This window comes from Hippoglossus stenolepis, chromosome 21 (assembly GCF_022539355.2).
Source record: "Hippoglossus stenolepis isolate QCI-W04-F060 chromosome 21, HSTE1.2, whole genome shotgun sequence".
In the NCBI taxonomy this organism is placed as follows: Eukaryota; Metazoa; Chordata; class Actinopteri; order Pleuronectiformes; family Pleuronectidae; genus Hippoglossus; species Hippoglossus stenolepis.
Genome location: NC_061503.1, coordinates 7,822,536 through 7,847,505, shown reverse-complemented (window position 1 = coordinate 7,847,505; position 24,970 = coordinate 7,822,536). Strand labels below are relative to the sequence as shown.

Below are 24,970 nucleotides of genomic sequence, written 5' to 3'. Positions count from 1 at the left end.
TCAAAGCTCGTGTTGGGTTTCGTTCCTGGAGTAACTTGGGCTAAAGGAAGTAAGATTTTCCCCAAGATAAACACAAAATATATTGACTGCAGCTCAAGAAATAATGCATCGAGAAAAAATATAAATTGCCTAAACCCTTTCAGGGAGCATAAATGTGATATAATGCAATACCAAAAGTTTTCTTGGGTATATAAATATAACATACCACACTGCAATATAAAGGTTGCACTTGAATCTTGATCTAGTTTGCCCTGCATGGTTTCAATGTGATTTGGATCATAGAGTAAACAGTTTGACAAAAGAAATTAAAACATGATTTGAGAAGACACAAGGCTCAGTCTCTCAACACATGTTGGTCTGACCATGTGAAGAATCACACATTTTATAGATGCTCTGAATGGCCATTAGACATAATTGTATTTAAATCAGGTTTAACAGCATTTTCACACAGTCCCTCCAGTAAGACATTAGGGACAGAGATACTCCTGCATTAGAAGGCAAAAGGTTACACACAAACAATTATTAATATGAATTAAAGTTTGTCGGATGTTCTTTTAAAGATCTGGATTTCATGTGACGTTTTATAATCCCTGAAGTTGTCTGTCCACATTTAATTGTTGAGCTTTTGTATTGTGAATGCCAGAGGTGTGGCTCAACAGAACCATCATTAGGTTAATAACATTGCTTAGGAAGGTATTTCATGCAGAACTTCAAAAGTAGACCTGCTGCATGTTCCTGGAACATTTAGACAGAAAGGAGGGTAAAATCATCATGTTGAGAACCACAACAACAATCAAACACCCAAAGATTCTTCAGTTTACTGGCACATAAAACTGGGTAAATTGGCATTTCAAAAACTGGAACCTAGGGTCTATTTTACATCTTATTTGTTTAAAAGCTTAAATCTAATTATATTGTATGTGGTCAGAAAAAAACATCAAAAAAACCTTTTAATCAGGGAAAATAGATCAAAATTGTGTTTTTGTCATGGACATTTTCTGTCAATTGACTAAACAATACATTTCAACTTCAGAGTTCTGGTTGATTTCGGCCATGCATATAATGAGGTCATTTGGGGTCTAACAGCATATGTTTACCTTCCAGCCCCCTATAGAAAGACATGAATATGGCACAACAGAATATATATGTAATGATGCATCATTTCTTTACTGAAGTAACAGTGTGAAGCAATAGTACATCTACAAAACACTACAAGTTATATTTCATATTTAATCCATGTATATTGCATTATTTAATACTCGTATTCTTCAGTTGTCTCTGTCTATACTTATTGGCAAAGTGCTGTCATCTAGTGCAGTGGATCATTTGCCTCTATGAGTGTCACACTGATCAAACCATGACTGGAACTGAGAGAAAATCAAAAAATAGGAAATCAGTATTGAACCCAGGCATTTGAATGTTCCTTTCTCAAAGCAGTGCACAGAGATAAAAAGGACAGTCAGTTGTTTCCTTGAAGAAGCACCAGCTACAAACTGAGCCGAGGATCATCAGGGAGCATCTGCAGCTCGCAGAAATAAATCAGGGCTAAAATGTTCAGGCTTTCCAGCAAAGCATCTCATGTAAGATCTTCTCCAAAGGAACGGATCCCGGACATTTGATCTGCCTGCGTCATTGCTGAAAATACAGATTTGTGTTTTTCAAAAATCTGGAACAACGTCTAATAAGTATTATTAGAAGTTTTTGTATCTGAGTGAAAGTGGACGAGGAGAGAAAGTGGTGGTGGTCTGGATTACGGCATGTTTATTATACAGACCCACACACACACACACAGAGGGAGTGGGGGAAATAGGGCTGATGCCACCTGTCTGTCCCTGTTGGGCAGGAGAGTAAAGGTTAGATGTGTGTGTCATGGTTGGCTCCATGGGGGTGTGTGGTCACGGGGGCAGGCAGACAGCAGGTGGCCACTATAGCTGGCCATTCACTACACTGCAGTTTGACCAAGAGGCAACCTGCAGCTCATAGTCCGTTAATAAGGTTTCCAAAGGAAGAGGAAATGAAATTGCATATCCTGAGTGTGCAATCAAAAACTAATATCCCTCCCTCTTGTGTTCCAAACGTTTTTGCTTTTCTTCCAGTGCATTAAATACAATTAAACTAACGAGCGTATTATTTCTCCAAAATTGCTCTGAAAGTACCTCGATATGAGAGTCTCTCCCGCTCTGTTAGCTTGGAGAGGATGTTCATTCTTTTTCTGTTATTCTAGTGTGGCACGGGCCGAGGATGGAAGGGGCGTGCGTTTGATAAACAGGGCGTGGATTTGGCTGCCAGACTGGAGAGGAGACGGGGTTGTTGAGAGCTTCCTTACAGCCGTGGAGCCACAGGAGCGCACAGACTGAGGCACGGGAGCGCAGCGGGACACAGACTCACAGCAGCCACCTTTCAGCTGAGCCTCGCTGGGGACTCTTTCTGAAGTGATCGAAGAAAAAGTGAAAGTTATTTTTGAAGCTCTAAAGGAGATTAATATAAAAGACAAGCTGCAGGATAAGCCGGGGAACATGTGGAGCTTTTTTACGCGCGGTGGCCAACTTCTGCGCCACTTGCTGCTGTGGCACGGTGATCATTTTAAAGCGCTCCCAGTTTGAGGAGCTTATTTTGTTTTTAAATTAAAGACAGGAGCATGAGGTCCTGCGATATGCCATGTTTCCTGCGTTGTGGCCCCAAGCTCAGGATTGCGACTCATGGGATGTAGTAAATGGAGAGCTGCGTTCAACTTTGGACACCTGAAGGTGCAGTCCAAGCTGTCCGTCTTCTTTACCATGATCATCCTCTTCACGTACCTCTTCTACTGCCTCAACGGATACTGTGACTCGCTGCCCCGGCCCGTGTACAACCAACAAACCGATCCTCACAATAAAATTACATACAATGATGAGCAGGACAAATCTTCGCCGGAGCGGCGCGGGGCGCACAACGCGTCCCCGGCCTCTGTTGTGCGGGAGCAGCTGTCGGACTTGTCGAAGAGCGACGCTCCATCGAACAATATCTCTATCGCCAATAGTTTCGGCAGCAAAAAGTTCCCCCAGGCCATCATCATCGGGGTGAAGAAGGGTGGCACCCGCGCTCTGCTGGAGTTCCTGCGCATCCATCCGGACGTGAGAGCCGTGGGCGCAGAGCCGCACTTCTTCGACCGCTTCTACGACAAGGGACTGGAGTGGTACAGGTGAGCAGTGTTTACTTGAAGATAAACCAAAAAGTAGTGATGAGGTGTGAGGGGTCGAGGCTCAGTCCAGAAGTCACGGGCGTCGGATTAGAAGTCGGCAAAGCTTCCCGTCACTTTACTTGGAATTTACAGTTTCGAGTCATAGGGATAGAATGTCCTCCACCTCTTCTATAATAGTAATAATAGTAATTATAACTTTTTTTATAGAGCACTTTTCAACACAAAGAAATACGCAACAGGTAAACAAATGGTTAAAACACAGAGTGGAGTAGATGAATAATAATATAGGGTCATAATAATCCTTAAGATACATAACAGAAACTGATTTTTTCATACGCATCTTTAACATGTGTGGAAATGTACACAAGCCTTTTATTCCTGCTTATGAAGCTTGTTAATTACACGGAGCCACTGATTTAAGATTATAAAAGAATGAAATGATTGTATTCCTGCTATATTTATTTATATATTTTGCTTCGGGCCTGCATGGTGTTGATGTGCAGTTGTAAAATCAGATGATGCATGGCAAGTGGGCTGACACCCCTGTAACACAAGGGCCCAATAACATTATCGGTGATTTCCTCTACTCTCACAGTGCCTGTAAATGTTGCTCGGCCATGCAAAATGTACATAATTCTTTCTACATCTGCAACAGCTGCACACTTAGTCTTTTTAGAGCATCTTGTGTTATTATTCAGATTGGGTGGATGATCTGCTGGGAGTTTTTTTTGCCACAACAATGGATTTTCTCATTATTATTCTGGGGCCAAATCAATGTTTTTAGGATTCATTTTCAGCTGCTGACGTCAAACAGCCAAACATTATCGTGCATTTACTAGTTCTCTTATTACAGTAAATACATTCAAATACGATCCCTTGTTCCTCCACATGAAGTCTGTTTCAGTACACACACACACACACACACACACACACACACACACACACACACACACACACACACACACACACACACACACACACACACACACACACACACACACACACACACACACACACACACACACACACACACACACACACCCTTTCGTGGTGTGTTCCCTCTCCTCTCCTCCTCCTCCTCTCTTCATTAATGTCGCTCAGCACCAATAAGACACTCGGCTGATAGCTTCCAAGCATGGCAGCGTATTCAGTCCCCTGCCAATAAATTGCTGTTTATTGAGCTGATACACTGCTTCCCTAAGTGTCCGTGCTGGTCCCCCGAGGGCCTTTGTCACTCCCAGCCCTGATCACAAAGAGAGGATGGGTCTGTGTGTGGATGACCCTCTGTGTCACAGCCTATCTTAACTTTGTCCAATGAAACCGGAGGAATGAAATAGTTTTCAGGACGTGCAGGAACATATTTGAATTGACAAATAAAATGGATGGAAGTTAAGGAATGTTTTAAGTAGCTGTGGTCAGGGGGAAGCTTCATGTTGTGGGCGGATATGACTGCCTCATATCTGATGGTGCAGAGATGAGAAGAGAAGACAGAGACAGAGAGGGAGGGACGGAGCAGAACTATTACAGAGGAGGAGCGAGGGAAGGAAGATCTGGGCAGCAAAGGAGGGTTTGGTGAAGGGTAGTGGAGAAGAGAGAAAAAGAGAGTGCGGAGGTGTAGTAGAATAATATGTGGTGAAGACAGAGAGAGACACACAGGGAGAGATCAATAGCAGCGGTAATGATTGGTTCACTGTGAGGCTCAGGTGGAACAGCACATCAGTGATCAAAGCGTGTGCGTGTGTGTGTGTGCGTGTGTCCGGCTGAAAGGAAGCTACGTGAGAGCTGTTACAATACATGTGATGTGGGTTTAAAGTGTCCCACAGCTTGTTAAGGAAGTTTAACTTTTGAGTGTAGGTTCTGCAAAGGAGTTTAAACACGACTAAAACCAAACCTACTGAAAAGAGTTTCAACACAAAGATGTAAGTTATATTCAAGTGGTTGAAAAGTTCTGTATAGATGCACAAACTCTGACTGAACAGTGTTTGTCTTATCTTAATATATAAAAGTTATGGGTGCAAGTAATGGTTCATTTCATTATCAATTAAAATACAGAATATTTGCTCAATAGGTTTGTTGTCTTATCCATAAAATGTCAGATAATAGTGAAAATCCCTCCAAGTTGAGGTCTTCTGATTGGTCAGTCTAAAGTCCAAACAAATTCAGTTTGTCATCATAAAACAAGAAAAGCAGCAAATTGACTCAGCTGAGAGGATTAAATCGTACTTAATTGAATAAGCTTATTTTTTCATAGTTAATTAATTCATGAATCTAATAGTTTACGATCTAATAGGTGAGCTGGTTTTGAATTTGTGAAACAATCTCCAATTTCAACATTTAATGTGAAGGTAAAGCTGTAAAAAAAAGGTGCATTTTATGTGAATGTCTTTCCTCTTACTCTTTTTGACAAAAGATTTGAATATTCATGTTTTTTGCAGTTCTATTACAAGGGGATAATGTCAGGTATGTACAGTACGCACTGTAAAGCTAGAAAAAATTTAATAATCAGCAAGAAAGAATCCTACCAAGCAGCTAATTGAAAGATACATTGGACTACATCATAATATAATCTAAAAATTAATTTTCTGACCTGATATAGGCCCATCCTCTCTAATATTTGCCATTAGGCTTCAGATGTTTTACTCAAGTCCTGCTCAGCCTGGATGAAGTAACTCGAAGTAACTCCTCCAATATCTTCTCTGCAGTAAAATCATTGCGGCCAGAACTTCTGAATCTCCTCACTGCCACAATCCAATTGGACTCATGTTGTAGAGGTGAGCACATTATGGGTCAGTTATACTTTTGCAGCACAACCTGGTGGTTATAGAAAATACAGGGAACTGTTTTGCATATTTTCTCTTATCTTCTTCTTAAAATTCTTATCTGAATTTTAGTGTCTTTAAAGATTTTGCCTGCGTTCCGCTTGTTTTAAGTATTAGATCTAATAAGTGTGAGGGTAAAATCCACATTTTTGATAAAATGTATTCTGATCTGTAGTTACTGTGATCAGAGCGGTCACAAAGCAGATAGACTGAGAGGTGAGAAGACAACAGACCTTTACATGTTCAGTTTACTCACCATGTTTTCTTTTAAACACAGATACGATGCGCTCGCCCCCTTTTTTTCTCTTCCTCTGCTTTTCTCTTTTGAAGCCATAATGAAACGTGTGTGTTTGCTCTGTCATAATCCGCTGACAGCTCGTGTCAGCGCCGTGAGAATTGGGGCCGGTGTAATGACAGGACGGACATTAACGTGGACAGCTCAGGGACGTGCAGACGGGGTGAGGGGGGGGGGATTAGGCTCCCAGTCGCAGTTAAACAAGGCCTTATGAAGCATTAGTCGACACCACTCCACCCATCCTCCCACCCAGCCACCCCCACACCACGTAGCACCGGTCCATGATGAGTGCTTCAGTCTTCAGTCTACACCTCAAGCTTTAGTCCTACAGGGGAAGCTTATTGTACCCCGGGGCTGTGTAGTTCACTCTGGACAAGTAATAAGATTTACCAGGGGTTTTTGTTTTCATATGAGACAGATGTAAATGTTTGAAAATGACGAGGAACCTCTCTCTGTAGGAGTGTGTGTATGTGTATGTGTGTGTGTGTCTGTATTTATGCACACAAATGTTGAATTACCTGCGAAGAAAAGAGCAAAACCAATTTTATGAGGACAATTATATAGGCCAACAATATCCAGACAAAAACTACAAGTGTTAAGTGTACAATATGTAACTTCAGCCACGAGGGGTCTCGAAAGCAAAACAGTAACATAAGACTTAGTTTAAAGGCGTTGTGAATCAATGTGGGATCATGGGAGTGGTTGTCTTCACCACCATTGCTGATGAAAATCAACCCAATGTGACTCAGGCGCATATTATGCTAACGTGTGAGGTAATGTGTTTATATTTTATTTTCATTACACGGCAAACGGCAATGACTTATACTGAGTATAAACAGCAGACATGCTAATAGGGTAACTGGCTAGCATCGTCATGTCGTTTGCCTCAGAAGTCACAGCAGAGATGAACAAAGCCACAGGTAAAGTGTCAATGACATTAAAAATGTGAGCAAAATGGAACGTCTCGTTACCTCAAGTAAATTTGGGGATTTCTCAGAGTTTGGACATTGTTGGAAACATTTTGAAAAAGTCAACATATATAACATAGCTCAAGTTTTTATTATTTTAATGAAGAATTGTTACATATACTTCTTTAAATGGCGTAAAATTCAAAAGCCCCTGAAATGCACTTGTCTGGAAGTGGATGGATGGCGTCAGTGGGAGGTTACCTGAGGTCATCACCCAGAGCTGTGTTAAAAAGTTGGAAACCACTGGGTTCATTTCTCCGTTCATTTCCTTTTTTATGTCTCTGGCACATCCCATCACTTCATACATCACATGTACTTTAATGATGTGTTAGGTATTGATTGAGTGATTTTTCCCCCGGTGCCGCTCAGTGGCTCATGTACAGTCAGAAACATCCGACTTCCCCGTGGCTTCCTCCGCTCCTTTCTTCTCTTCCTCTTCTGCCGATCCTATACTTCCAGATATCATATGTTGTTGTAAAAATATTATTCATTTAGTGTAATTACACGTTAAGTACCCTGTGATTCACATATATCAATTCGAAACAGAACCGTAGCATGCGAGGCCAACGAAATCCTCTGAAGCTGGGCTGGAAAGCATCACTTAAACATTTATTCCTCCGACAGAGCTCTTCAAAGTGCATGTCTGTGTCTTTGAGCTCGGAGAGAAGGAGGGAGGGTTGGCCTCTGTCTTCAGCTGGTGACCAAGTAAAACACATGGACATCCTTAAAGGAAGCATTTGGCAAATTGTTTGAGAAAAAATGCTTATATGTGGAAAAGCCTTGGCTTTGCCATCTACTGGAAACGATTCTGTGGTTTTCGCGGTGGAGAACGAGGCTTTCGACAGCCACGGTGTGTGTGCAAGTGAGTGAGTGAGACAAGCGCGCGTGTGTGTGTGTGTGTCTGTGTGTGTGTGCTCGGAGTCTTTCACACTACTTCAGCTCCACCTGAAATCCATCCAGTCCTCTCATTATGCTTTTCGACCAAGCTCAACCTGGTGTTAGGGCTTGTTTGGAGTTGGGTGGACTTGCAAACATTTTAAGAACCTGTTTGCTTTGTCACAGGTTCGAGCACCATGGAGCCACATCATTACATCACTGTATACGTTACTCTACACATCTCTACTCTGGCATTGTAGACAAGAAAAGGACAATAACAACAATTTAAATGCACATTCTGTGTCTGTAAGGGACAGAAATGAAGTGTGAACTTATTGATTCATACCCCGTCCTTAAATTTTGTCTTACATTCATGTTAAAAATCTTAATTGATTAACTATGTTAAACTTCAAGCTTTCCAGTTCAGCTACCATACACCACTCAAACCGAGTCAGTCTAATCAAACTACAAAGAGAAAAGAAAAAAACAAACATAAACCATGATAATCAGAATGACACTAGTGCCCACTTCAAAGACATCAAGTATTGTTCGTGGCTTTGGAAACGTAAATCGCCATCCAAACACAACCTCTGTTTTTATTATTTATATATATATATATATATATATATATTTTTTTTTTTTTTTAAATGGTAACAATGTTTTTCTTTGTTGTCTCGGTCGTATTGGTCTCGTTGGTTCCGATAATCCCGCCCCCAGCCCCTTACGTAAGTATATTTTCCTTCTCAATCCAGCCAAGTGTTGGTGTTTAACCAGTTCTCCTGTCGAAACACCAAGAACCAGTTTGAGATTAGGCCCCTGCCACGAACCGGCCCTCGCTCTGTCTTGGTTGAGAAGCGGTTCCACCAGTTCATCTCACTGCCTTTTCTTGACACTATAAATATCCCGCAGATATAAATGTCGCTTCCCGATATTGATCACCTAAAATAGGTTCTTTCTATTGATCCCCCTTCCTCTCTCTCTCTCCCTGGCTTTATCATGCTGTTGCAGCAGAAATGAATTAACTTCTAAATATTCAATCTTGTTGACAAGGAGCAGTTACTGCCTTCCACTGTTGACATTTATACCCCTGAGTGAGTGTTGCTGAGTGGATTTATTGGCTTGTTCAGGTCACTCAAACTGCGTAGTGTAAAGCCACCGGCCACGTTCACACCCTTGTTAGAGCCCTCTTTCTCTTTCTCTCTCCGTAGTGTCGATATCTTTCCCATATCTTTCTCTAAATCTTTTCCCTTATCGACTCCTTTCCTTTTTTTCCATGGTCTCTTCTCAGCTGAGGGCTGGACGTGCTACCTAGACAGGAATGTCCAGGTTTTTATTTCCTGTTCGACAGTCACAGGGGATTCTCCGGATGAATTCCTCTCCGCGTAACATTCTTGGAAGCTGCACGTCGCAGAGAGACTGACAGGTTTTTTGTTTTTTTTTTGGGAGCGCGAACAGACTTTCAGGGAGGAATTTGGAAAAATGAGAAATGTATAGATCTTGCTGGAAGAAAGAGAGCTTTGTGCAGACGATGGGGTTCAATGCTTTGCGAGATATAACATGAGCAACACTATCCGGCATGTCTGTCGGATCCAATTAACATCACCTTGCACGCCCTGTGATTTACAAGTGAAGCCATTTTTGTCAGGATCAACACAATATGTAAATTAATCTAGGAAAAACTTTGAGGAAATAATCAAACATGACTTGATGAATTAGTGTGGGACGGGTATGGATTTTAACCTGGGTGATTAATATTTTGACAGCTTGTCAGTGGTCGACCTTTCCCTTTCCCAGCATGCCGTGCCTCATCCAGTCAGAAAATAATGGAATCAGATGACTGGTGAGAGGATCACTGAGGAGGCTGCAGGAACCTCACTGCGCCTCGATCAGAAATACAGAGAGAGAAAGTTTGTGTCCTCGCTGTGACTGTTTTTCTTTTAGTTTGAATTCCAAGCTGTCACAGTGACGGTGGATTTAAAGTAAAAGACTCGAGACGTGCCGTCGCTTCCCTGCAGCCGCAAACTCATCAAAATCTGTCATCCTCGTCCAACAGACAGAGCAGGTAGCGAGGCTGAGAGAGATCTGGCAGATCAGGGTGACTGACAAGCCGCTGCGCTCAATGTACCGCGACATAATCAACCTCTTTCTGCTTCTTCTACTTTCTCTTCTCTCCATCATTTGCCTTTAATTCCTCTCAACCCTCTTGTTCATCTCTTCCCCCTTTTGCTTCTGCTTTAACTGAGTTAAGATGGGAGGGGGAAAAATGAAAATAAGAACGAGCTCTGCGTGTGTGAGGAAAATTGCCGTACTCTTGAGAAAAACAGGGATTTTGTTCCCCATTAAATGCGCATTAGGAAGAGGAGTGTAACGACCAAGAACTGTTTTATGGCACCTGTGGGCATGTGGGCATTGTCTTTAAGGTGGACTTGGAAGAAATGTCAACTTGTCTTTTAAGGTAGCTCCTCCACCTCGACAAGCTCAGCTAAACTTACCAATAGACTCCATAAATATAAAATTACTAAAAGCATCTTTGAGAAAATTGTATCTGACTTTAGTTTGGTCCATGTCCCATCCACAAACATGGGGAAGGCGAAGTTTATGACCTATACTGCTGCAAACCCCCTAGGTGGCGATCAAGATGCTTTGGCTTCACATTTGGGGAGCTGTCATATCGGCCAAACTGAGTTTTAACAATAATCTACAGTTACAGCATAATATTAGCATCTGATATTTTTCATTATCTTGATTTCAGATTGAAAATATGTATTTTAATTATTTTTTCTTTTTCATGTCATCACCAAAAGATGACTTAAAGATTATTTATTCAGCCTTCACTTAAGGAAATATAAAGCGCCCGGTCCATTAGGGCTGTAACAAACAAATTCATCTGCAGATTATTTTCACAATTAATAGATGATCTATTTGGTCTATAAATTGTCTGAAGATAGAAAAACAGCTGAAGGACAGAAGTTACTCACATATACACCCAGTTTACCATCACTGGCATGTCTGCAGACATAGGTAATTATTGACTCTGTGTGTGTGTGTGTGTGTGTGTGTGTGTGTGTGTGTGTGTGTGTGTGTGTGTGTGTGTGTGTGGACCTCTCTCTGGTTAATGTCTGACTGTCTTACTGGGTGGTTGGGGGGGGTATCGTGAGAACCGGCGAATCCCCCCCGAGAGACACACTTTTCTCTGTGCGGCTCATAAAAACCCTCGTAGAAAACTCCCATCAGTTTGACATATCCAACTTAGAAGAATTGGTTAATTATAGGTGATGTCTGCGCTGGTTTGGAGAGGAAATGAGATTAATTATGCCTGAACCTCTGGCGTGGAGAGCTGCAGAGCTGAAGCAAAACATCAAACAGGAAAATCTGGAAACCAACACCAGCTTCACGTCCACCATAGGATCTGTACAACATGTTGACATGTGTGTAAACGTATAACAGAGGCCTGCTCAGTCCGCTCTGATGAGTCTGATGGACGGCACTAATAGCAGACGGCTGACTGGACTGTTTCCAGGTGTAAAAGTCACGCCTCTGCCAGCACTGATTTCCGCTTTTTCCGCCTAAGACGCTGCTAACAATAAGCTGTGAAACCACGAGCAGTGTCGGCCTCACACTGCTCGGAAGTGGGTTTTCAGTGTCAGACAGTGGTGGGTGTTCTTATTGGTTGGGCCCTGGGGAGTTAACAGACGAGCAAAAGTCCATATTGAGTCTATTACAGTGTTTCAGAGGTGTGTATGTGTGTGTGTTCAACTTGTGCGTGTTTGAAGAAGCTGTTTAATTAGTGCAAACGTGGATTTTTCCTCTGTACAAAGTCAGAGGCGCAGGTAAACAACAGTATGTGCATGTTGTCTCTTGTTTAATCTTTAACTGACTGTCTGAACCAAAGGCCAGACTGCATCTGCTGTAACTGCAGGTTGCAGCTGTTTGTGTTGGTCTGAGCTTCAGGAAGAAAGTGTGTTTTACTCCACCATTTAAACAACACTAATAACAATAATATGACAATATACCATAGTATTTAGATTTGTTTTTACATTTAAATATATATTTGCAATGTATTTTTAAACCTGTAAGATAATACATTTAAGAATATACACACTTCTCACTTGTGTTTACACTTTTTTTATGCTTGTTGCTTATACTATCTTAAACTGGCATGTAATGCAAAGTGTATAAGAAATCCTTATACAGAAGCATTCATTTGTTCAAAATAATGTTGTGCTTTTTAATTACCAGTTAATATAAATACATCAATACTCCAGAGTTGCTTTTATATATTTAAATGTAGTGCTCTGTCCAACCAATGTAAAAATCTGAAAATTCCCATTTAAAAATTGCAACTAATGGATGTTGGGTGTTTTTTAAAAATTAGAATGACACTCCACCAAGGCCCAACAGTCTCTTAGATTCCATAACACAACGTTTCACACACTCATAGATACTAGTTCTCTGAATGTGATCCATAAATCATTCCCTGGGATAAAGGTGAAAATGTTGAAAAACGCCCCATCACACAAAGCAGAAAATAAAGTTGCTGGATACACCCAGGATCCGGAGCTGCAGGAAAATGTGATGGATTCTTCCCTTACCCATACCACACCCTTGGCCGAGGTTAACAAGAAACTGACAAGACATTTGCCAACTTAATGTCAATCTACAAACGGAGTAATCAACAAGTTGTTTTCAGTTCTAATGTCCTCTTACCACAATGATATTCATTCCTATTAAAACAACACTGTAGAAAACTCAGCCAGAGCAGCACAACACTCGTGCTCTCCATGACTTCTTGTGTAAGATGGATAGATTTTTCCCCTTCAATTACAGTCAGAAGACGAGACGGCAAACACAGCTACTGCTAAGATAGGCTAGTAAAACTTGAAGCAATTCTATGCAACGTTTTTACCTTAAAATAGCAGCATTCCCTTTCAAACATACATCTTATTAAACTTCACATACTGTACATGCAGCTCCTTGCTCCTCCTCACCTAGAGTGAGTTAACATGTAACTGTGGTGAATATATTGTGACACATCACTGAGGTCAGGACACACTATGCACGAACCGTCCGTCTGTAATCTGTCTCCATCTCATCTATGCGTCCGTCCGTCCCTCCCTCCGTCCTTGCATCCCTCCCTCTGGCCTGTGTTCAGGGGATCGGATGAAGGCAGGGTGGGGCCCCCGCGGCCCCTGTCGGCTCAGAGATAAAGCCACACAAGTAGGCCACTGTGGGCCCAGCAGGAACACAACTGCTGATTTTCCCATTCGATAAGTCAGGAGGGGTGGGAGCAATCAGTGGCAACATGTGCAGCACACACATACAGGCAATTATTTACACATGCTCGTATGGACACGTTGTGTCATTACAAGTTGTTAGGCTATCAGCGAGACATAATCACTGCGTTCCCTCTTCCTCTTCTTACTTCCGCCAAGGAAGTTGTGTTTTAACCCCCTGTCTGTTTGTTGGTTTGTTTGTAAGCAAGACGACAAAAAAACTGCTGGACCGATTCCCATGAAACTTTCTGGAAGAATAGGGTGTGGGTCAGGTAAGAACCCATTACATGTTGGTGTGGATCCGGAGGTTTCAACATCGTCATTGATTTCTCAGAGAATAATTCATGTATCTCGATGAAAAAAAATCTGACGTGTAGGGCTTGATTGAACTTAAGGGGACTGTTAGGCCTTGGTGGAGATATGCACTCTACTGAGTGTTATTCCAATTTTTTCTTTGTTTATTTTTGTGTTTGTCAGCAGGATTACAGAAAAAGTACTTTAAACTTTGTGGAAGGATGGAACCAGCACAAAGAAACCACTAACAAAATGTCGGTGTGGATTCAGATCAGAGGGATTTTTTAGACATTTTCTCCAATTGCAGGGAATAATTCTTGGATCTTCAGGAATATTTAGGGGACTGGCAGTTATGAGTGTGATGAGATCCAAATAAAAATCTAGTGAATTTCAATGTGGTTTCATGAGGACTGCTGAGCCTTGGTGTGCGCTCTACTGAGTGCCTGTAGTTTCTTGCTGTCGTCTGATTTGAAATTCTGACTTTTTATCAGCAAGACAGTGAAGAAGTGCATTTCCCAAAACGTCAAGCTACACCTTTAATGCGAAAATAATTGTGATACATCAGTCAACACTTCAGGTTAACAAAACCCTTTTAGACAGACAGGAGCTAATGCCTATGATTCACACAGTGTGCAGCTAGTTTTGTTGAAATTCACACAGACACACACACTGTACGCTCTCTCTCACACAGAGGCACGTCGAGATCTTCCTCTGTCATTAGAGCCGCTTTCTCACAGGAAACTCTGACTGACCACTTCTCACTCACTCGTCGCTCTCTGGCCCTGCGATGTCTCTATTAGCTGCTACGCCTCTTATTTTCCCCTCAGCTAGACACATTCTTCTGCTCTTTTCCTACCGACCTACACCAGTGATGCAAACCTCCTCAGTAAAAATACTCCTCACCGCCCGGGTGCGTCTGCCAGACAGTAACCTTCGGACTGTGTAATCGTCCGCCACACACATGCTCAAGTGAGATGCAGTGCGAGCGGTTAGGGTTTCCGTGATGCAGATGTATTGTGTGAGAGGCTGATGGATGAGAACTTGTACCAACATTCAGTGTTTCATGAGTAAAACTTCAAAGCGTAGATGGCCCCCACCTGAATTTTCAGATGCAATTTCTTATCATTAATTATTGGTATCATTCAATTTTAAGTTTTTGGTGGCCTGACAAGCTGAAGATTCAAATCGCTAAAAAAAAAATACAAAAATGTCCAAGAAAGAGGTTTTCTGTATTTTTTACATAGAAACGGATCCATGCCATAAACGGCTAAATATTGGCTAGAAACATCAACCAGCTAATGTGATGGCCCACCTCCAAGAGACACAAAGAGGAGCAGTACTTTGCCTCCCCTTTTATTGAGTTGCTTTCAGTCCCCGCTGACTTGTAATCAGCCCACAGAAGCTCCTCAGCCCTGTATTTGCCATCAGTAATAACAAACCTCAGTCTCCACGCTGCAGCTTTTACAGATCTTTGAACACACACAGGCACACTGTATCCGTCTTCATATGTCCATGTGCAGTGGTGGAGGATGTCAGCGTGTTTGAAAATGTCTCCACACATGTCAAATGTATTCATAACAATCTCGCTGAGGCTTTGAAGTCGTAAGAGAGAGATGGGAAGGCAGGAAAGTGAATAAAAGAGGAGGTGAGGGGAAACTGAGAGGTAGTGGAAGGAAAAGAAAAGGGTAGACGCGGCATGTTAGGGAAAGAAAGCTGCGCATGCTGACATGTTGCATGACATGATCCCCCGTGATCCCTGGTGGTCTCGCCCTCTGGATCACAACCATCTGCCTGTGACCTTCAGGGTGGAAGAGTCCATTTCCGTGCAGCGCAGGCTGGTGGGGATTAAAAGGGTCCAGGGGTCTGGCCCAGCAGAGCCGGCATGGATCACAGCTTTCAGAGCTACGGACCCTGGGACCAGAGGCAAACTTCCCTAACCCAGAAACACTTCCCTCATCTCACACACACACACACACACACACACACACACACACACAGAGAGAGAGAGAGAGAGAGAGAGATTGTGAGGGCTTCATTGCTCCCAGATGTGGATCCATCCTGTGGAAGGCATGTTCAGATGGTTGCTGTGTTTATGTGAGTGTTTGTCACAGCTGAAGGCAGAGAGAAAGATAGGTGGTGTACGAACTGAAATGAAAAGGACTGATGTGTGTTTGCGCTTCCTACTGGAAGAGTAATAATAGTGAGCCAGTTTAGTGAGGGAATTTCTATTTAATCTTCAATTTAAAACACAATAGTACTGTCCCGTAGTTGTGAGACTTGCTAGAGTAAGATTTAAAAATGCAAGATCAAAAATGAGGAGCAGTTATCCTGACTTGTATTCCCACGGAGGTTTTAAAATCACTTTACTCCCTCCATCGCTCCAGCTTATCCTTTGAGGGTCGCGTGGGGGCTGCATGGTGGCAATGCTGGCTGACATTGGCCGAGAAGCGGGATACACCCTGGACAGGTCATCAGTGTATCACATGGCCAACACACAGATAAACAACCATTCACTTCTACTGTAGTATAAAGCTCTTTGAGTGGTCATCAAGATGTATAAATACAGACTATTTACCATTCTACCAACAATTTTGAGTCACCAATTAACTTAAGAAGTATTTATGTCTTTAGACTGTGCAAGGAAGCTGAAGTACCCTAGAGAAAACCCACGCAAATACAAGGAGAATGTGCAAACTGCACACAGAAAGGCCCCAGCTGGCCGTGAGGTTTAAACCCACAACCTTCTTGCGACAATGCAAACCACTGCATCATGAGGGACACATTACGTTTTGCATGAGTGAACACATCTGCTTTTTTGTACAAATCCCAGTGCCCCCAGTTTGTAACACAAGCTGTGTGAGGACAATGAGCAGGGTCGTACTTTCACACTTTGGAAAACTCAGTCACAGTAACACAACACTAGTGCCCGCCATGACAGTGAAACTGAACTTCTTGTGTGAGATGGATGGATTTTTCTTTCCTTCAGTTACAGTGAGAAGATGAGATGGCAAATACAGCTACTGCAAAGATAGGCTAGTAACAATTGAAGCAACACTATGCAACGTTTTTACCTTAAAATAGCAGCTGCAGAATTAGTTTTATGATTCACTCACATGTAACAAGGAGGAAGGGGCCACTTTCATTCTCACACTTCACCCTGAACACCAGTTCTTGCTCTATGTTAATTTGGTTCTTCTTCTTCTGGTTCAGGAAGCCAGGCATCATGGGTAATATCCACTGTTAAATTGTGTTTCAGTTTAGTGAGTGGGAGTCAACCGACTTAATCACTCCGACACAGAGCCCAAAATAATAAATTACCACGTGTGACTGCAGAGGGCGCTGTTGCTTGGTAAAAGTTACATAGTGTTGCTTTAAGTCTTTTTTCTCCATCCTGATTCGATTTCATTTCAGCAAATTGAATTCAAATCTTAGTTAACCAATGCCGATATTTGTCGACTATAGATAATAGCGGTCGGAGAGAAAATAATCTGATCCAAAGCAAACTGCTATCTCACCAAAAGCTAGCTTCAACTCAATATAACTGTCTCTCTGTGGCAGAAAGTGAAGTTAGTGGGTCAACAAGCCCAGAATGTACAAAATCTAAGTGCAGAGTGTGGTTTGGCTTGGTTTTTACCCCCGTTTAGTCGTTACTGCTAATTCTGCATGGTGTTTTCACTGAAATTGGACATAATGTAAACCATGTTCATTTTTTTATGTGGTAAAAATGTCACAAGATTCTGGTAATAACTCAATTTTGACCAAATATGTAGTTACTGTTCCTAAACTTGGTCTGTTAAGCAGACATGGAAAAAGCCATTCAAGTAATGTTTGTCCACTACATCCACATAAAACAGTCCCAGCTCCTCTCCTGTCTGTCCTTAGTTGTTCCTGATGTAGGTCAGTATACAGAGGTCACTCATGAGTCCTCATATTCTAGTCATAAACAGTAGCCCATCAGCCTGCAGCCCTTTAAACAGACCCCTATAAAGCCCAGCCCACCCACACAGGCCGCAGCTAAATGTGTGTCTAGAGCGCCTGGACACATTTGTATGCACAGATAAACACACATCTGCGTACTTTCAAACCCGACTGCATTCCTGCACCAGATGCGAACAGTAAAGGTGTGATGAAAACAAACATCAGGTCGCTAGGTTTCCGTAAACACTCTTTGGAAACCATACAGAGGCCGGCAGCCGGTGGCCCGTGGTCGGCGGCGTTGCACACACCAGCTGATAAAGTGAACAAAACACTGCGTTTTCATCTTCATGAGAGATTAGATGCTTCTGAGTAGCAGCTCCTGGTTAATTAGAGGATTTTGTGCCTTCTCGAGTTGCTGCTGTTTTTCTTCTCTCCATCTGTGCTCTTACCTTGTATTCCCCCTTTCTTTTTATTATTGCCTTCTCTTCTCCTTGCACTTCTTCTTCTAATATCCCCTCTCTGTTGTAACCCCTCATATCCCATTTTCTCCCCCCCCCTGTCCTCCACCGCTGTGTGGCCTCCTCCTGGGCTCTCTTTCTGTTGCCAGGCTGTTCTGTGATTACAGGCTAGTGGTCCAAAATGTAAACACGATGTCAATGGCAGCACCACTCAGCCTCGCATGGAACGCCATGGCTTCCAGTGACATGATGAAATAAAACATCCACTTTGTGCTACAGACACACTCACAAAACACCAAGCAGTGCAAACACACTGGCACCTCAGTGTTTTTCACTCTCTCAGATCTGGTTGTGGTTTTCACTGCCTGCAACCAGAGAAAAATATCTCAAATGATATCCTGCATTATGCACATTGGGGTCCATATTTTGTTTGGTAGTGTGTTTTTCTTTAATCCATAAAGTAAAAAAAAAAAGCTTATGTAGTTTTAACTAGAGGCTAAATAAATTTTTGGTTGGAGAAATTGTTCCACAATCTATATACCAACAGTAACCATCAGGTTTTTGGTTACTGTCCCTTTAAAGCAAAGAGATTTTCTTCTATATCTGCTAACGTCCAGAAGTCACACAGGGAAACAAGCAGACCCCTAACTGTCATTTTACGGGATGCAAGTGCATTGCAGCCAAAATTATGACGATTAAAGGATGCAACTCTCCCTTTTCCTGCACAGGAAATATTCACTTAATTGCTCAGGCATGTTCTCTCCGGGGTTATTGAGAGTCATTCTGGGAACTTTAGGATGCAAAGGTAGAAGAGGCAGGTCGAGGAGGAGTGCATGCACCAAAACAACGTGCAATTACCACAAAATAACCTTGCAGATTGATGACACATGTGAGTAACAGTATCCAGGGGTGGAATTTCCTCACAAAGCCAGAGTTGTTAAACTTTCCTTGGATCCAAATAAGAAATTTAGCTTCTTTTTTTTTTCCGTATTCGACCTAGATGCATAAAAACTATATTGCCACTCACGTCATGTGGTGACCAGAAAAAATCCTGTGACCCTGTGGCTCAGAAACTTGGCTTTAGAGCTATAGGTTGTCGCATACACTTAGTCCAAAAATGCTCATTGTAATAAATCCCAATGTAGAGACGAACCATAGAAACAGAGTTGTTTTTCTAAACTTTCCTCCCTTTGGTATTTACTGTATTTCTCTCAATTCTGTTTAGCTCGATTCCTGTAATACAACTCGGAGGGTTTCTTATGAATACCATAAGTTGTGTATTCGGTGTAACCCTTGTAGCCTCATGCCAGGGGACATGACGGACTTGGAGACGAGTGAGTGCGTTGGATCACAGAAAGGGTGGAATGGAGTCGGCTCCAACACCACACATCAAGGCTCAGAGCCCCTTCACTCACAGACCAACCACGAAGACTCCGACCCAACCATCACCACATGGCTGCTGGGGGTAGCATGGAAATTAGCCGAAGGATCTTTCACAGTTGCAACACTGGCATTCCCAACTGCTCAGATTTGTTTAACGCAAACTGAAATTCGAAGCTTTTCTTTAATCTCGGGCTGTGTTTTCTTTTTTTGAGAGGAAAATTGGCAGGACATTTTCACAGTGAAGGGTCATTAGATTCCATTTTAGTATTTCACTTGCATTTGAATGAAATAATGTACACAAGATGAATAGGTTTTCCTTTCCCTCCCGTTCCCCTCGTTTTACATACAATCTGTTATACGGACGCTCAGTCATACTCTGGCTTTAGTTAGGGTTTGTTGAACTTTTTGAGGGACCACTAAGTCCTCTCAGCCTCTGAGTCATCTAAGTAGGGGGGTAGATCAAGAGGAAGAGGGCAACCCAGTCCTCTAAAAGCCAAAGTGTGCCTAAAATACCTCAACCACTGATGATAATAACAATCAGAGGGCCAAAGGCAATAACCACGACTGAAGAACACATGGCACTCCATGTTAAAGAACACTTTTGGGATGCTTTTTGTTTCTGCAGACTTTACTAATAAGAGTACGTCAGCCAAATATTCATTAAATGAAAGCATAACTCCAATTTATTGCAATAACGACCAGTTATGATAACATTCCACGCACAAATGTAATCGCTAAGATCTGGGAAGCAGACGTCAGACAAGTGGTCAGATGATCATACAGGTTGTAAACAAGCCAAAAGTCTTGCCAGATTAGCTGAACCACGAGAAGTGGAACTGATGCCTAACCGGGGGATTTGTTCAGTCGATGTCTGATTGTCTGGACTACTCTTGCCTTTTACCCTAACTGACTTTACAGCGTTCCGGCATTAAAATCTAATTTCCTTGCTGGCTCATTACACTCATTCTGGATGATCTATCAAATTTGGGCCTCACTTCAACCCCCAGCTCTTTTAGCTGGGCTTACAGCATTGAATAAATTGGTTGCCAATGCGTTGGAAGCCTCCCAACTCCCTCGCTTATCGTACTTGGGTTCTGACGAACAGGACATTGTATGTTTGGAATTGTCGACTGTTAGAGTTAGAGCTGTGGAGCAAAGGAAACAGCAAAAGACATATAAATGACCTTTTGCAGTGATGCTCTTTAGGGATCCGTGACCTGAGGATGGAGTCTTCTCTAGGTTTTTTTTGTAGAATTTGTGTATGTGTATTTGTACTTTCTTTGGATAAAAAAAAAAAAATTTAAATTTAAAAAAAAAAGAGTTCCTGGATTGCAAGATGTCAGAAATAGGCCATTTTCACAGAAGCGGTTTGACACAGTATCAAAGGCACAGGACAAGTTTTTATTTTATTGTTAATACAGTATTATTATGCTGCTCCAGTTTCATTGTAACTTTTTGGCTCTAGCCATCGGTAAATGTATTACTAACAACGTGCTTTCCCTGCTACGACTAGTCAAAATGTCCACTGTGAAAAAGACCTATACACTTTGTGAGAGCAATGTCTTAAAAATAATGAGCAAACAAGAATTATTCTTAAAAACTTTTCATCTGCTCTTTTCTGAAGTTTTGTAGCTACTCCTAACTAGTGATTATTCAAATTGTATTAGACTAAGTGGAGTCTAGAACGATGCATTGAGTAACATAGTATAGTAATGTGACTCCCAATGACTGTAGTACTTTGTTAGGTTAGCGGGTGAAGGTGTAGGGAGGCAGTAACTCCAAAGTAGTGTCATTTTCATGTAATATAATCTTATCCAGCTTTACCAGCATCTGTCACTGTAAAACCTACTTTCAAGAAGCTTTTGTTCTTAGTTGATGTGAACACTCCAGCGGGCAAGACTTCTGGGAAGGTTTTTTTTAGGGCAAACATTAAGATAGCTGTTCAGTAAATACCTCCAAGCAGTAGCCTTCTAGCTGCTTGTTAAACTAACTTGTCAAATGCTTTAGGAGCATTTCACAACCAAAATCTCAGACCAAGCTTTTTGCCAGAATACATTTTGGTTTGTTGCTCTGACCGTGGTCCAAAGGTCTGGGCCAAACAAGGTAGATGTGAAAGCACGCATAGATCAAATTGGGCTGAGTGAAACCAGGTCCAAGTAATTTGCACACACACAGTCCTGTTTATATTCAGAACTAGTTTGTAGTAGAACACACAAAGGGGGGAAACAATAAATGACCACAAAATATTCATCAGCAGCAACTTCAAGCAACTTCCAACTCAACTGTAAGAATACAAATAACAATAGTGTGACAGTAATGTTGCTGTTATATCAGCCATGTGGGACGCTTCGTGGAACACAGAAGAGCAAGAGGACGGACAGAAAGAGTCCGGGCAGTTATAAGCCATTTTAGGAGGAGGCAGCAGATGAGAGGAAATTACTTTTCTGAGGGCAATATAGCCTTGTGGTTTTCCTACAGTAGCCGTTTGAATACTCCCTCCCAGTCCGAAACGGTCACTCCATCAATGCCAGCGGCTAATGTCATGTTTATCTGCCTCTAATCGCAGATTTAGTCCACTAATTACACAGCAAAATCAAAAAGCCTTCAAGGCAAGAGAGGCTTCGTCAAAAGAATGTACGGAGAATTATGAGAATATCAAGGCAGTGTATTAATTTATTTTCTAATATAGATGTTATTTTTGTAATGTAGAGCACATGTTGGCATTTTCTCAAGTGTAATCTCCTGGAATGTTTAGAGTACAGTTTTATTAATAGTCTTTCTCCCTCTTTCTTTTTCTCTTTCGCCAGGAACCTGATGCCTCGTACGCTGGAGGGTCAGATCACCATGGAGAAGACCCCAAGTTACTTCATCACCAAAGAAGCCCCTCGCCGCGTATTCTCCATGAGCCGCCACACCAAGCTCATCGTGGTGGTGCGCGACCCTGTGACCCGGGCTGTTTCTGATTACACCCAGACTCTGTCCAAGTCTCCCGGGCTCCCATCTTTCCAGAACCTGGCCTTCCGCAATGCCACCACAGGACTCATCGACACGTCTTGGAGCGCCGTACGCATCGGCATCTATGCCAAACACCTCGAGAACTGGCTGCGCTACTTCCCGCTCTCGAGCTTCCTGTTTGTGAGTGGCGAACGCCTTGTGACGGACCCAGCAGGCGAGATGGGCCGGGTCCAGGACTTTCTAGGCTTAAAACGTGTGGTGACGGACAAGCACTTCTACTTTAACCAGACCAAAGGTTTCCCCTGCTTGAAGAAGCCAGAGGGGAGCAGCAGGCCACGCTGCCTTGGGAAATCAAAGGGTAGGCCTCATCCGCAGATCCCATCTGGGGTGCTGCTTAGGCTCAGAGACTTCTATAGACCTTTCAATCTCAAGTTCTACCAAATGACCAGTCACAATTTTGGCTGGGACTGAACATCAACTCACCTAAGCTCCCAAAAACTTTGAGTTGAATTCTTGTTCAGTCAACTTTCAAGACCACACAGGGATATCTTGAAGACATTATGTCTTACCAAAGGTTTTACTGTGCAAAATAGGTATTTCCTTCATTTCCCCAGCTATGAATGCAGGCTCTGCCAACACATACGCCTGACTTCCCCCAGGTCAGTCTGACAAAGTTTGTTAGAGCTTCAATCAAAACAAAAGCAAGTAAGAAGCACTGGCTGTGGTTCATACTGCGGCAATGTCACAGGCTCAAGCCTGAAAACTGGAACTTCTAGCACTTGGCACCCCGAGAACCAGAAGTATGCTAAGCTCTTGTTGCTGTCCAAAACATTTAACAGCACAATGTCTGTATTGAAAATAACACCAGAGAGAAGCCAATGCTGCAAGGGGGATGTGCCTCAAGTTAAACCAAATGGCATAAGAGTAACGAGCCTCGACAGCCAGGCAAAGCTACGATAAATCAAAAGCAGACAGTGAGAAGCAAAGGGGTCCGACTTCTGCACAATGGTAGCCTACAATCAAAACAAATGTAAATGAGTTGTTGACATGTAAATGAATAAATAAGAACCACTTAAAGCACATCAGCATTGTTTATTTCACCTTTCCCCAGTGTATGCGGTTATGGAAGGTTGTATTTTCTTGGGTTCTTTCAGTGCAAGCTCCTTTCTTGGATTTTTCTAAAAAAGTACAGACATATCAAAACACAGGGGGATGTCTGGTACCACTCATGTAAAACAGTCCACTCTGTGCTGTAAATGTGCTGTTATTTATGTCGCCAGTACAATGCTTCTTTACAGACCAATCTTCTATCTGTGTTTATTTTCAACTTCATTTTACTGACTAATGGTACTTACATGCAACTGTATATTTCTAAAAGCCTAATTTATAAGATGACAAAACTATTGTTGAGATGTTTGCTCTGACATTTTTGTATTTGAAATTCTGCTGGAAATTCTAAGTAAAACTTTTATTCTAAGATGTGTTTTGGACTCTTGCTTAATCCTTAATAAAAAGACGCAGGTTAGAAACAAATGGAATTGATCCCTATTGACTTGTTTCAGGGGATGTTTGAGTGTGTTGTTTATTATCAGTATGTGAAAATGTTGTGGATTGTTACTTTAATCTTTACCATTTTGTTTGTATCACGTATTAAACTCAAACAGCAGGAGTAAGTAAGAGCTATGAGTAAACTGGTAACACTCATGTTCATATAAATGTGAAGCTACAACCAGCAGTTTGCTTCGCTTGGCATAAAGTCCCAAAACAGGGTAAACTGTTTGCCTGGCGCAGCAGCACATGAATGTCAGTGTGTGTTTCTGACATTAACTCAGGGATTCCACTGAGTTATAATCAGCTAATTAAATCAGTATGTCAGTACAAGACACTTACAACTACAACCAGAAGAAAGCCTGCCAGAGTTTAAGCTGTTTTCTCATGAAGCCATGTTGAAAAAATTAACACCAAAGCCATTATAGTAAAAGGAATGGTTTGACATTTGGGGGAAATGCACTTCATCTGCTTTCTTGCTGTGTTAGATGAGAAGATTGATGATACTCTTTTGTCTGTGCGCTGTTTATGAAGCCACAGTTAGCAGCCGGTTAGCTTAGCTGAGATTGAAAACATGTATCTAAACCTGGCTCTATCTGAAGATGACAAAAAAACAGTCTTTCTAACAACGTTAAGGTCCATTAAATAAACTAAATTGTGTTTTTAATCCAGATTTTATCAGTTCAAGACATAGTTACATCAGCTTTCTTCCAGTCTTTATGCTGAGCCTTATATTGAACAGACAAATAACAACAGAGGCATTAATATCCTCTTCTTTGGCAAGAACGCAAAACAGTGCATCTCTCCAAATGAACCTTTCCTTTAAGCATATGTGAGTGTTTATATTCTTCGGCAAACAGAGTTCACCAGGGGCCGTGGCTTTTCCGATGTGTAAGCAATCAATTCACTGGGCTGATTGGTGACCTTTTAGGCACGACCTCCTCGCTCCCCCTTGACCTGTGAGCCTGGTTGTCATAAACTGCTGACCGCTACCACCACTGG

The 24,970-nt window shown here is 42.1% G+C and overlaps 1 protein-coding gene across 1 annotated transcript; it reads left to right on the top strand.

The window, feature by feature from the left end:
• The first annotated feature begins 2,339 nt into the window (after positions 1–2,339).
• Positions 2,340–23,897, top strand: LOC118101140 (heparan sulfate glucosamine 3-O-sulfotransferase 6). Its single transcript, XM_035146831.1, has 2 exons — positions 2,340–3,181; positions 22,273–23,897. Exons 1-2 carry the CDS (start codon positions 2,700–2,702, stop codon positions 22,889–22,891), a joined length of 1,101 nt encoding a protein of 366 aa, XP_035002722.1. The 5' UTR covers positions 2,340–2,699; the 3' UTR covers positions 22,892–23,897.
• Positions 23,898–24,970: the final 1,073 nt, after the last annotated feature.